Below are 12696 nucleotides of genomic sequence, written 5' to 3' on the forward strand. Positions count from 1 at the left end.
CGGGGTAGGATAGGTATTCAGCAACCCATATTTGTTCTTATCGACATATGGTAAATAGAATGTACGGGCGTGGAAAGAGTAGGGGAAACAGGCACAACGTATCTGAGTCAGCTCAGACTATCATTAAGTGCAACCAAAGCATTACAAAACGACCTTTGGCCAGAGTTCCAGACATTTGACAGCAAAAGCCTGTCAGTTTGAACTCAAAGAAAATAATCCTTGATCATAGTCACATTTGAAAAATAGGTTGGTATCTGTCTTCCGATAATAACTCAGTGAAATACTAATATTTACCAAATACAATTTCAAAGGATTTTTTCTTCAAGCAGACCCGTGAATGTCGGGTAGAAAATGCCTTCAGCAACCCATGATTGCCATAAAAAGCAACTCTGCTTGTTGTAAGTGGCGACAAACGCGATCGGATGGTCAGGCTGGCTGACTTGGTTGGCACATGTCATAGGGTCCTAAAAAGCATTTGACTTGAAACCAAAGTCTCAAAGAAACACTACCCATCAGTATCCAGTAAGGTTATTGATGTTGAAGTAGGCCAGATGTAATGTGTGCAGAACCACTGAAGGAATGAACTGGGTGGCCTCAAATTGTGGTGCGCTGTTTTCACGAACCTGACACTTTAACTGAAATCACACCCCACCTCTACCCCAATCTCCACCCGTTCCCACAAGAATGATATAGGGCGGGATGTGATGATTAATCGTTGTTTTCCTCATAGATCAGTTCAATCCATAGGGATCCAGGACAGTGATACACACCAGGTGCACCTTTCACAAAGAAACCTTTACTTTGACATTACGATCATCTTAGTGCCTTGTGCAATGTTAAACCTAGTAAAGGTTGCTTCGTGAAAGGAGTCCGTGGTTAGTGAAACTCACGAATGCAAGTCTAGGGCTCAATATACAGCATAACAAAGAGACATTTGAATCGGCCTGGCTGTCTCTGATGTCACATTATTACTAAGCTGAACACTTTTAATCCCTCAGTGCATTCATTCTTACCATGGGTGTAATTCACCCGTCCTCTTTTCCATGAAAGAAATGCTAAACATGCAAGACTCATGTTACGCGACATAAACAAACAAACGGGGAAACTGGGCGTCGACGACAACAGAACTCAGTATGATGGTTGGGTTATTTGAGACTGTCACGTCTCATGTTACGGTCTCTTAACTCTCTAACAGAGTTCGAGATGTGGTTAACATAATCTTTCTTCTTATCTTGTCTTTGTGCAGATAATGTCTAAACCAATCACAACTGACGACACAACGGTCCGAAGTCACGTGAACGAAAAGGCCTTGTCGACATGTATATGTAAGTGCAACTACCATCAATACAGACTGAACAATGTCTTTGCTATAGCTACAACGTGAACACGGTGAGTGGTCGATATTACTGGGCATGTCATGAGGGTGCTAGTCATTATTATAGTGACGGTGAAGATGTAGGTCCTGTCTCTATTTGTCTATAGGCTACACTGGAGGTGACTGGTTGCTTGCATGCATCAAATACCATGATGTCGATCGCAGGTGACGATAACAGCCATCGCATTGTCTGTTTGAGAGTAGGCAAGACCTGACATATTGTTGAATCTATGGCTAAACTATTGCTGAAATATTGCTGACACTGACGTTAAACAACCCTCCACTCAGACACACTCTCACACATGTTCTATAACAATAGGACGTTCATTTACGTCACATTGAGATCGTTCATAATTTAACGTGATGATGATTTGAAGGGGGTCACCCATTTTGTTCCGGGCAGGTAGGGATCACAGATGCGCATGTATTGAGGGGAGGTCAGCTATTTTGAACATGACATTCAGGGGGGTCACGAACTATGTACATAAATGTTTGTAGGGTGGTCATTCACACTGTGCATGCTTCTCCATAACAAATCACCACAGTAGCTATAAACTATGAAAATTCACTAACGAGACATTGTTTCTTTCTTTATAAAATATTTAAATATTAGAGTACAAAGGCTTTAGCGATCACGGATAATGCCCAACCAATGCACTTGTAAATATCGCAAGGAAGCAGTATGGATTTTGCACTGATAAACTGAGCTATATAGACCGTGACAAAAGTTATTGGTTACCTGTCAGAGTGACATTAACAAATGTACGTTCTGTACTCGACACACCACTTTGCGAGCGACGCCTCAGCGTGCTGTATTGAGCAACCACGACTATATGTCGCCGTGGTCAAATTACAAAACGCTGACTGGATAAACCTGTTCTAACAGCCCAACCTGGATTCGTACCTGACGAAACACACCCGTGTCTGGGCCTTTTAAATCACCTAGTAGTCATCACTGTTGTGTTTTGTGTTTTTGTGTTTTCGAATTATTATCCTAAGACACAGGATAGTGGTACTTCCGGGTTCTACTATTTTCAATCTGTTAACTGTTATTCTCAGAAATGCCAGTGAAGAGTATTTTGCCATACTGTAGACAGAAATTTACAAATATCGACTGATTGCTCATGTTACTTGTTAACAAACTACGTTCAATCAATTACGGGAACATGTTATGCCACGTGGGGTGGGTGGGTTGGGGTGGGATGGGTTGTGTGTGTGTGGGGGTGGGGTGGGGGTGGGGGTGGGGAATGCCCCATTTTACTGTGCGGCGTGATACATCAAACTCCTACTAACGCGATCGGGTGGTCAGACTGACTCGATGCCCGTGCCGTTGATCACTGGATTGTCTGGTCCAGACTTGATTATTTACAGACCGACTATTGCTGAGTGCGGCGTAAACAAATATTGAATAAATTGCTTCACTTCATGTCCTAACATGTCGTTGAAACGTGCCCATTAAGCACAGAAAAAGTACCATCTACCTTAGGGTATAAATGATCTCACCATATTTAAATTTATGTATGACTATCAAAATTAGGGTGTTCCCATACTTTCTGTTTGCTACATTAATGACATTACTTCTTTCAGTGATATTTGGGATGAATCTTGAACACATCTTACAGATAAAACTTCTTCTATTTCGTGTATCCTATCGAGTATCGAGTGACATTGAGTCAGAATTAATGGGCGAATAAACGTAGTGAAAGGGTGAGTTTTGTTTTAAGCCGCACTCAACAGTATTACGGCTATATGACAGCTGTCTGTAAACAATCGAGTCTGGATCAGATAATCCAGTGATCAACAGCATGAGCATCGATCTGCGAAATTGGGAACCGATGGCACGTGTCAACCACGTCAGCGAGCCTGACCACCCGATCCCGTTAGTCGCCTCTTACGACAAGTATAGTCGTCTTTTATGGCAAGGTCTATTCTACCCCGGACCTTTACGGGTCGTGGATAAGTGAGTGAAATAATGAGTTCAAAATCACTACCAGAGAAATCAGCTATAAAGACTCTTCCCCAAAAAAGCCCTAAACCCCATCTGTTCACAATATACTTATCATAGTCTTTTAGACTCAGCGCTGTTGTGCAAATACTTTTAGGAAACAGGCGCTATTAATTCATGATTAATGACCACTATGTGTGACATGAAAGAAAAGGAAAAATCGTGATGAACCCACGAGAGCAGCATGCCACTGGAATATTGAACATGATTGTGACACAATTATTTGTCAGAAATACTTTTGACAACATTAGTGAACTGAATATTTGTGTAATTCAGGCAACGTCGTGGCTGCTGCATCATAAGGTCCTGGAAAGACTCATCCTTCAGCTGCGGTACTGTCAGTTAACACCCAGACAAGAGGATGGGAAACTTCCCGCTATGCCTTCTTGTCTTCATCCTCATCTCCGTGGGTGAGTTTTGAAAAGTTATATTACTTCAGGATGCAGCGGTCATTACTACATGTACCAAATTATTTAGTTTATTCTGGGGTAAATGATTCTAAATTAAGTAACCAATTGATTTTTATGTATGGTTATAGTATTTAAACATTATGATAGGTTTCAGAAATTCTCACGGAGTATTATGATTCTTGATTAGTGATCATTAGGTTTACGTGACATCTTGTCTGGTGTCTCCACTGTCACACCCAGCTGTTTCCAGTTCTTTAAAAAACCCAAACTGCATATTATACAGACTAGTCAACGTGCAACTGGGAATTTCATATTGTTCCTACGTCAATTTTTAAGTTCCGAGGCAATGGCAATCTACAGAGAGAACAATCCTAGAGTCTCCACAGCTCATATGATAATTTGTAATGGATTATTGCAGCGCCATTTTCCGCTAGAACCTTCTTAGAGGACTATGGTGACCTCAGGGAAAGCTTAGTCCAGGAGAAGACATATAATTTCAAAGTGAGGCCAGCAAATGAGACAATCATCAACATCACTCTTGATTTAACAACTCTGAACAAACTGGTATGTGCTACATTTACCGTCGTAATTCTTACACTTTAGGACATTCCCGTTGGCTTAAATTGACTCGTTACGAAGTCAAATCTGTTGAATTTTACGGCCAGCTGTAATGTAACTTTGGGTCCTCTTATCACGAATAGTAATGTCAGAGCACCATGAGAGGATATCCAGCGTTTCACTGTAATCTGACTGTAAACACGAACTTGAATTAGAGAAGTGAACGTTTTGCTTTGACCTCACAAATGAGTTAGAGAGAAATTCGAGGGCTGTATAGAAAAGGAACAAAATGAGAAACTTGCAGAAACAGAGTGAGTGTAGTTTTACGCCGCACTCAACAATGTTCCAGCTATATGGGGGCGGTCTGTAAATAATCGAGTCCAGTCAATCCAGTGACCAACAGCATTAGCATCGATCTGCGCAATTGGGAACCGATGACATGTGTCAACCAAGTCAGCGAGCCTGACCACCCGATTCCGTTAGTCGCCTCTTACGACAAGTTTAAACAGAAGGAAAACTGTATTAAATGTACAAAGAGTGGGCGATAGGAAGTGGACAGCACAGAGGTTGGGCTGTGGGGGTAGGGATAAACGTAAAACTTTATAGACGGCAAAGAAGGGAACACTATACTGACGTCAAAAGCTTTAGTGAATTTGCCAAAAGGAGCCAGACACTTTTTGTATAGGTTATTGATAACCTATTTCCACATTTTAAGAATTAATAGTCTTGGTTTGATTTTCCTATTTGCAGGACATAGGATCTCAGACTTTAACTTCCACATTTCTGCTGTATATGGTGAGTGACGATTTTCAAAACACGTAAAAAGTGAGAATCAAAACACCAAACATACGTGCTAACACTCATCCGAATACCTGGTGTCGAAAATCAGAAGACATGTTAACATTGGCAGTAGAAAGGCAGATCAACCAGACTCGCCATCATCAATCTGGACATCTGGTATCCTAGATGACAGGTGTTAGCAGGGATACAGATTAGACAAGATATACAAAACTTCTCCAGACACCGATATCATGATTTGGACATTTACGATGTATTTTGGAATCTGGAACTACCCAGTAAAACACATTATTGATCAGCTGTGCATATTATCCAAGAGAAACACCTTCTCATGTGTTACTGACTGAAAGTGCTGTTCTGTGTTCATCTTAACACGTCAACCCAGCTTTTCAACGTTGTGAATACGTTTGTAGCCAAGGGCAAAGTATCGGACAGGCAAATATAAATAATGACAAACTAACTTAAATCCATTGATATGCCTAATATTACAATTTATATCTTATTAATAGGACTATTTCTATTCTTTTACTTGCTTCAGCTTCATTTTGTTACTTTAAAAATAAAGCATGTAGTTAACTTACCAATAAGTCTGTCAACTTAGTGTTTTGCAGGGGACGTTGGGGAGGAATAAGCTTATGTGATACCGTGTATCTTGTTTCTACTTCTACGTGGTATACATTTAGAGATAACTTTAAATACAAATTTAAACATTACCAAATGTCCGTTATCTTTCCTTCCAGTCATGGATCGATGAGCGACTCACGTGGCCATCAACGACTAACATCGAATACCTGATATACAGCATCAAAGAGATATGGACACCAAATCTTGTTATCACAAATTAGTAAGTACATGTCCTAGCCACACCTGAAACAGATCCGTGAAGGTCCCGTGGTAGAATAGTCCTTCAGCAACCCATGCTTGTCATAAAAGGCGACTATGCGTGTCGTAAGAGGCGACTAACGGGATCGGGTGGTTAGGCTCGCTGACTTGGTTGACACATGTCATCGATTCCCAGTTGCGCAGATCGGTGCTCATGCTGTTGATCACTGGATTGTCTGGTCCGGGCTCGATTATTTACAGACCGTCGCCATAGCTGGAAAATTGCTGAGTGCGGAGTAAAACTACACCCACTCACTTCCTGAGCAAAGTCTGTCATTTACTCTCACACTGGCCTGGAACCCGCCCCTGAAACACACACGAAGAGATATTTACTCGTACTGAAGTTCGTTCACATATCTGTCTAATGTTTGTGAAATGATTACATACAATCGGCAACATGTGTATTGCAGCAACAATACAGCATCTCGGCTAACCAGTGTACGCAACATGTGAAACAGACTGGGAGTTGGAAGCCACAAAAGTGCCCAGAGCTAATTTCTTTTCAACGATCTAAAGTTCTTATTATGCCTACAACTAAGGTAGACTGAACGATGTAGGATGGAAACTTTATTTAATCTACAAGAAATATGCCGGCATTTTCCATTAAATAAGAGTAGGATACGTTAGTTTTAATACAGTGTTTTGTGGCATACGTATACTTCTTCATGTCGGTTCTTTTTTCTGGTCAAGTTCATTCAAAGTAGGGGCGGTGGGGTAGCCTAGTGGTTAAGGCGTTCGCTCGTCACGCCGAAGACCCGGGTTCGATTCCCCACATGGGTACAATGTGTGAAACCCATTGTCTGGTGTCCCCCGCCGTGCTATTGCTGGAATATTTCTAAAATCGGCGTAAAACCATTCACTCACTCACTCATTCAAAGTCTATAAATAATGTACAATATGATCCATAAATTTAAGATCTAATTACTTGAAATACATATATTTTCTGAATACATTTTCTCATAAAGTATGATGAACGTTTAAGGTAAAACTAAATGCCTCAGCTACATCACTCAAAGATAATGAAATGCTGACGTCTTTGCCTTCTGATGCCATTTTATATATTGTTCAAGTCCAGACGCCATTATTTACAGACCACCGCCATGTAAAGAGAATATTGCTGCGTACGGCGTCTCACTCACTCACTCACTCACTCTTATTGTTTCCAGTGTAGATGACTTTGGACTGATTGGGATATACGAAGACGGACCAGTTCCTCTCAGGGTGTCCAACGAGGGTCGAGTGGTGTGGACTCTCCGCGTGGCTACCACTACAACGTGTCAGGCCGACATTACTTATTATCCGTACGACATTCAGACGTGTCAGATACAAGTCATGGAATGGGCGCATCCAGTAAATGAAGTGGATCTCCTGCCAGAGGGGATTGTGAGCAGTTCCTTTCAAAGCGACGGCGAATGGGAACTGCAAAGTGCATATTTGGAAAGTTATGGAGAGATCGGTGCACACAATTCAACTTACGAGAAGATTAAGTATACATTCCACTTCCAGAGGCAGTTTCACTGGTACATTCCGTTGATGATGATACCGTTGGGTGTTCTGTCCTTGCTGATGCCCGGCGTGTTCCTGGTGCCAGTTGAGACTGGAGAGAAGATGTCCTACGCTCTTACAGTCATGCTGTCATTTACGGTGATCAGTTCTTTTCTGTTTGAAACACTACCAACCGTTTCAGTCAACTACTCCTTATTAGGTAAGTCAAAGAGTCGTAACTTTAAGAAGATAGTTGCAATATTTGAGAAATTAGAACTATACATACAATAAATTGAACAGAAATCCTCTTAGATTCAGTCTGTGCAACTCACACAGAACCGACGTTAAGTTATCAACTGCCCCTGCGACCCATGTTTGTCATCAGATGTGATTAATGGTCAAGCTCGCTGACTGATTGAGCTGCGAGGATCAATGATCATCATTGTTTGGTCCAGACTCAGTTATATACAGACAGCCACGTAGCTGAATGCAACGGTCAACAAACAAACAAACAAACACACAAACAAAAACAAATTCATTGGGTCTCCGGGAAGATGTGAACCATCATTTTGCTGAGATGGCAAAAGACTCAGCTTGCTGACTTAAATAACGGAACATTTAAACACTTTATTTGTTTTCAGGCGTCTACATTTCTGCGACGATGACATGTGGTGCTCTGATGATCGTTTGTTCACTGGTAGTGCTCTTCCTCAACTACCCTGCTGATGATAGTGACCGGATGCGAACCGTGAAGGCATTTGATACTTCTGCTTTTGTCTTCTTCTTTAGTCTGATGGTACTTATGATGGTCTGCTTCCTGAGTATTTTGAATCATCCTATTGCTGACAAGGACGTTAGTGTTCTCGGAATAATGCTGGGCGTTCCCATTACTGCCAGCGTTCTCATATGTTCGGTTGTTATCATATTTGCCTGTCGAAGGAGTTCCCATATCAAGGATACAGGAACGTGAAAAAGGAAAGCGGACCTTTGCTGCATTGCATTGACTAGTTGCCTTCACGTACACACATTGTATGAACGCTATCGCTCACGTACAAGCGCACAAACGCACACTGCATCTAACACATCAGTGTGTAGGTAACATTTGAAGCTTGGGTTCCAAAGAGTGGGTCTGAAAACGTGTTACAGTATTTTCCCTATGTATTAACTATATGTAGTGCACATAGAAATGTTCTTATGTTTGATACATTTTATATATATTTTCCCCATTATTTCAGTGTCACATGTCATGTATACGCGTACTAATGATACAAGGACGATTGGTAAACATTTACTTACTACCAGTATGAGGTAATCGTGATGCGTTATGTAGACGTAGACAAATGCGTTTGGTGGTAGTGGTGATAATCCCTATCACATCGTATCAAGAGGAATTCAGTATTAACCGTCCAGGAACTGACATCTCGTATCATCACTATTTGATATTGTTTCATTTATATAGTATATTTTGTTATCAGAAGCGTACAGTAGGTAAAATATTCATATGTTAAGAGGATCAATAGTTTCGCTTATATCTACACTTCGTGGAGAGGGGGAGCTCCGCTGTGAGGAGCTTTTTACGTTTAAACTTCCGGGTATTGAGAGTTATTAAATAATTGAAATGTTGTTTCCTTGGCTGGTTAACGCCGCAATATTCCAGCTATATGTCGGAGGTCTGGAAGTATCGAGTCTGGGCCAGACAATCCAGTGATCAGCAGCATGAGCATTGATCTATATGCAACAAGAATAATTATGTCAACCAGAGAGCCTGAACACCCGATCCCGTTAGTCTCCTCTTACAACAAGAATGAGTTGGTGAAGAATAATTTTAGCCCCATCTTCAAGATCGGACAAACCGGTGCTTTAGAAAATGTAATCGTATAGACCTAAGTTAGGAATACCATCGTATATTTCTAGATGGCGTTTTAAACCACCTTTGTTAGAACTCTATATTATAAAATGTTATCAATGTAACAAGTCTACGGATCATATAAATCACATGATGTTTTAGTGACCAACGCTGCAATTGTCAGAATTCAGCTAACATCAGTGACTGATTCAGTGCTTGACGTAAATGTCGCTGCATTTCACCTCAAGCTGTCTCGTATCGGGAGTAACGAAATATTCTCCTAAGGAAATCTGCCATACCGTCATACCATGAGCGACATATGAACAGAAACGTGAAATTAGGTTTCTGTCCTTGAATGAAAGGCCCAATGACCTGCTCCCTGTCTCGCAGACCTGTCAGACTGCCATTAACAATTCGACGTTTTAGCCGACCATGGGGTGTGATGTCTCTTCACATAAAACTCAGTCACATAACGCAGTCTACATGAAACTGTCGCCTGTCTTTCAACCTTTCCCCGCCACTTTAGCTATCCAGATAAATCTCGATCCGCCAGTGAAAAAACGTCATTCCATTCTTGTCTCCTCTACCCTTGTTAACAAACTCTCTTCACCTGGCCAGACATGCCTCTCGGTGACGTTGGAGCAAAAGTGAGCTATTGCAGGCCGTCATGGTCGGATTTTGTGCTACCCCCGTCGATACCGTACAGTCCTGGAACTGATTGGCCTTAAACCGAATGGTACGAGCTGTCAAACCGGCAGTCGAGAAGCGATTCCTTCGAAGAGAGAGCCGAATGTTGTCTTGCTGACGTGACGTAACGCGGGGACAATCACTCCAAAGCATATTTCTCACTATAGAATGCCGTAATAGAGATGACACCCTGTTTCGATGGACATTAACATGCCTGGACACTTCATTTTGGGCCATCTCAGTCTTTGGGGCACCCATGGAGAGGAGGCGCTGTTTTTTTTTCTGTAAGCCGTGGAATGATGTTCGCGCACTTTGGGTTGAAATGAACCTGTTTTCCACAACACTCCGAGACTTGAGAATAATCAACGGCCTTCAATTTTCATTAGCAGGTATGTGATTTTCATGTGTCAAAAAAACATGCAAAATTGAGTAAGTACTTTGTGCACAATGTGCACGTGCTTTGCTACATTTATTTAGGTTATATTTTATAACTGTTCAAGTAGCTTTTACTTTGTGCAATTTTACGTTAAAGTTACTATTTCCGCTAGTAAAGTAATTTATGATCTGCATGACACCGACGATTTAACAGCGCTCTTTAGAGTGGACAGTTCACTGTGTTTGTTGAAGTGCTCAGCCCGGTACGATGGTTCAGATGGACCCCAGGAGGAGAGGAGACATCCTCATCCTCTGGAAAATATTAATACCAAGAGGTATCGATTATCAATATCCATCAAAATGTCTGTTTGAATATATCTTTACCTCAGTTACGCTTTAATGTGCCCCAGGAAATTTCACGCAATAAATGGTCTTCTCAGCCGATATTTGTCATAAAAGGCAACTTTGATTTTCTGACGTCGCTGATGCGTCTTATTGGTTCCATTGTTTCCATGACTTCGATCACAAGGTGTTCAAGGTGTTCAGGTTCAGACACGATTACCTCACCGCGGCCATGTTGTTTGAATACCGATGACTTCGACTTAAGAAAACAAATACAACACAATAATGCATGGTGGGAATTTAGCGTCAATTTCGCCTTTATATTTCTTTCCCTGGAAGGTGGGTAGCCAAGTGGCTAAAGCCTACGCTCGTCACGCCGAAGACCCGAGTTCGAATCCCCTCATCCAATCAATGCGTGAAGCCAGTTTCTGTTGTCCACGCCGTTATATTGCAGGAATATTGCTAAAAGTGGCGTAAAACTCACTCGCTCACTATCGGTTACCTGCAAAAGACCTCCCTTTCCTCGGTGCAAAGCTACAACCATCATTACAAACACGGGTACGACTGGAAGGGAGACGATGATCCAGCCAATTATGGTCGAGTAGTAGGGATACACGTACTCCCCATATGTAGGAGGGCGATATTGAAGGAAGGTGGATATCATAATTGTCTGAAAAAAGGAATTGTTAACGAAAATAATCCGAATTATGTTTGGGTTTTTTGTTCTGTAACGCTCTATATATTCTGCTACATGATCTGTAAATATTCGAGTCTGGATCAGACAAGCCAGTGATCAACAGCAGGAAGCCTGACAAGGCGAAGCTCGTTAATTGCCTTTTACGACGAGCAGTCGTGAAGATCCGGGTTAGAATTGATCTCCAGTAAGCCATGCTTGTCGTAAGAGGCGACTGTCGCCATCGAGTGGTCAGACTCGCTAACTTGGCTGAGACTTGCCATCGGTTCACAACTGCACAGATCGATAACCATGCCGTTGATCACTGGATTGTCTGGTCCATACTCGATTACTTCCAGACCGAAGCCATAAAAGTGGAATATTGCTGAGTGAGAGGTAAAACTAAACTCACTCCTACACTCTTAATAATCCGTAAACATCTTTACACCAGCAATTTCAATCAGCGCCATGTTTCCAACCTCAAAGTCACTTGTGATGGGTGGATTACGTTTTTCAGCTACATCAGCACGTTTTCGACTTGATTTGGAAAATAGTGTAGATCTTGAACATTTTCGATTATGGTGAAACGGGCATACTTCAAGACATAATCTTAACGAACCGAGATTCGCATCCTATCACAGGTTTCCGCAACGCAAAGGCGACGTAACTGTGCATAGATAAGTGCAACGCCTGAGACAACTTGACAGTTGGGGACCCCAACGTGAACCAGAGTTCACTAAAGAAATGTTCGAGCATATGTTGCGTTCCATAAATGAGGATGTTTTCACAATGGAAACCTCTACAGATCCAAAGATTACAAATCAACGTTTATCGTTTAGACAAAGACGTTAATGATGAAATGATTCGATCTTACCAGCAGTATTGCTGGAGTAACATAAAGCCACGTTATCTTGAAAAAGAGGGGTGCAGGTCTGCCAATCATCAACTTGATGTCGTCACTGAATCGGTCAATACCTGCAAAGTATGAGAGTGAGCGAGTGAGTGAGTGAGTGAGTGAGTCAGATTTACGCCTGTCTGAACAGTATTTAAGTTGTCATGCCTGCTCCAATGCTTCTTTTATAGTTTGCGGAAGAAAATGAAGACAGTTATTACCAAGATCTTAATCTTTAATTGTCCGTCTAAACTATACACATGGTAAATAGTAGGGCAAAATCATCTCGACCTTGGGTCACACCACGCATTCATTTTAAATATGCACGTGGTACGAACAATGGCGAGCATCGCAAGCAAGGAGTGTAC

The 12696-nt window shown here is 41.7% G+C and overlaps 1 protein-coding gene across 2 annotated transcripts; it reads left to right on the forward strand.

Annotated features, from left to right (window-relative positions):
• Positions 1-1286: 1286 nt before the first annotated feature.
• On the forward strand, positions 1287-10863 carry LOC137273410 (neuronal acetylcholine receptor subunit alpha-6-like). 2 transcript variants are annotated; one of them, XM_067806079.1, is made up of 7 exons: positions 1287-1389; positions 3657-3790; positions 4209-4354; positions 5099-5143; positions 5887-5990; positions 7195-7733; positions 8155-10863. In XM_067806079.1, the coding sequence occupies exons 2-7, from the start codon at positions 3742-3744 to the stop codon at positions 8481-8483; spliced, it is 1212 nt and encodes a 403-aa protein (XP_067662180.1). In that variant the 5' UTR covers positions 1287-1389; positions 3657-3741; the 3' UTR covers positions 8484-10863. The 2 variants fall into 2 exon arrangements, with proteins under 2 accessions (XP_067662180.1, XP_067662181.1); XM_067806080.1 differs by lacking the exon at positions 4209-4354 and having other exon boundaries at positions 1300-1389; positions 8155-8487.
• Positions 10864-12696: the final 1833 nt, after the last annotated feature.

Source organism: Haliotis asinina, chromosome 2 (genome assembly GCF_037392515.1).
Source record: "Haliotis asinina isolate JCU_RB_2024 chromosome 2, JCU_Hal_asi_v2, whole genome shotgun sequence".
In the NCBI taxonomy this organism is placed as follows: Eukaryota; Metazoa; Mollusca; class Gastropoda; order Lepetellida; family Haliotidae; genus Haliotis; species Haliotis asinina.

What these genes read in the sequence shown, in the direction of transcription:
- LOC137273410 (XM_067806079.1), top strand. Translation starts at nt 3,742, where the DNA reads ATGGGAAACTTCCCGCTATGCCTTCTTGTCTTCATCCTCATCTCCGTG. An exon ending in TAACAACTCTGAACAAACTG is followed by an intron (nt 4,355 to 5,098) that starts GTATGTGCTACA and finishes TCCTATTTGCAG; the next exon opens with GACATAGGATCTCAGACTTT. An exon ending in AATCTTGTTATCACAAATTA is followed by an intron (nt 5,991 to 7,194) that starts GTAAGTACATGT and finishes TATTGTTTCCAG; the next exon opens with TGTAGATGACTTTGGACTGA.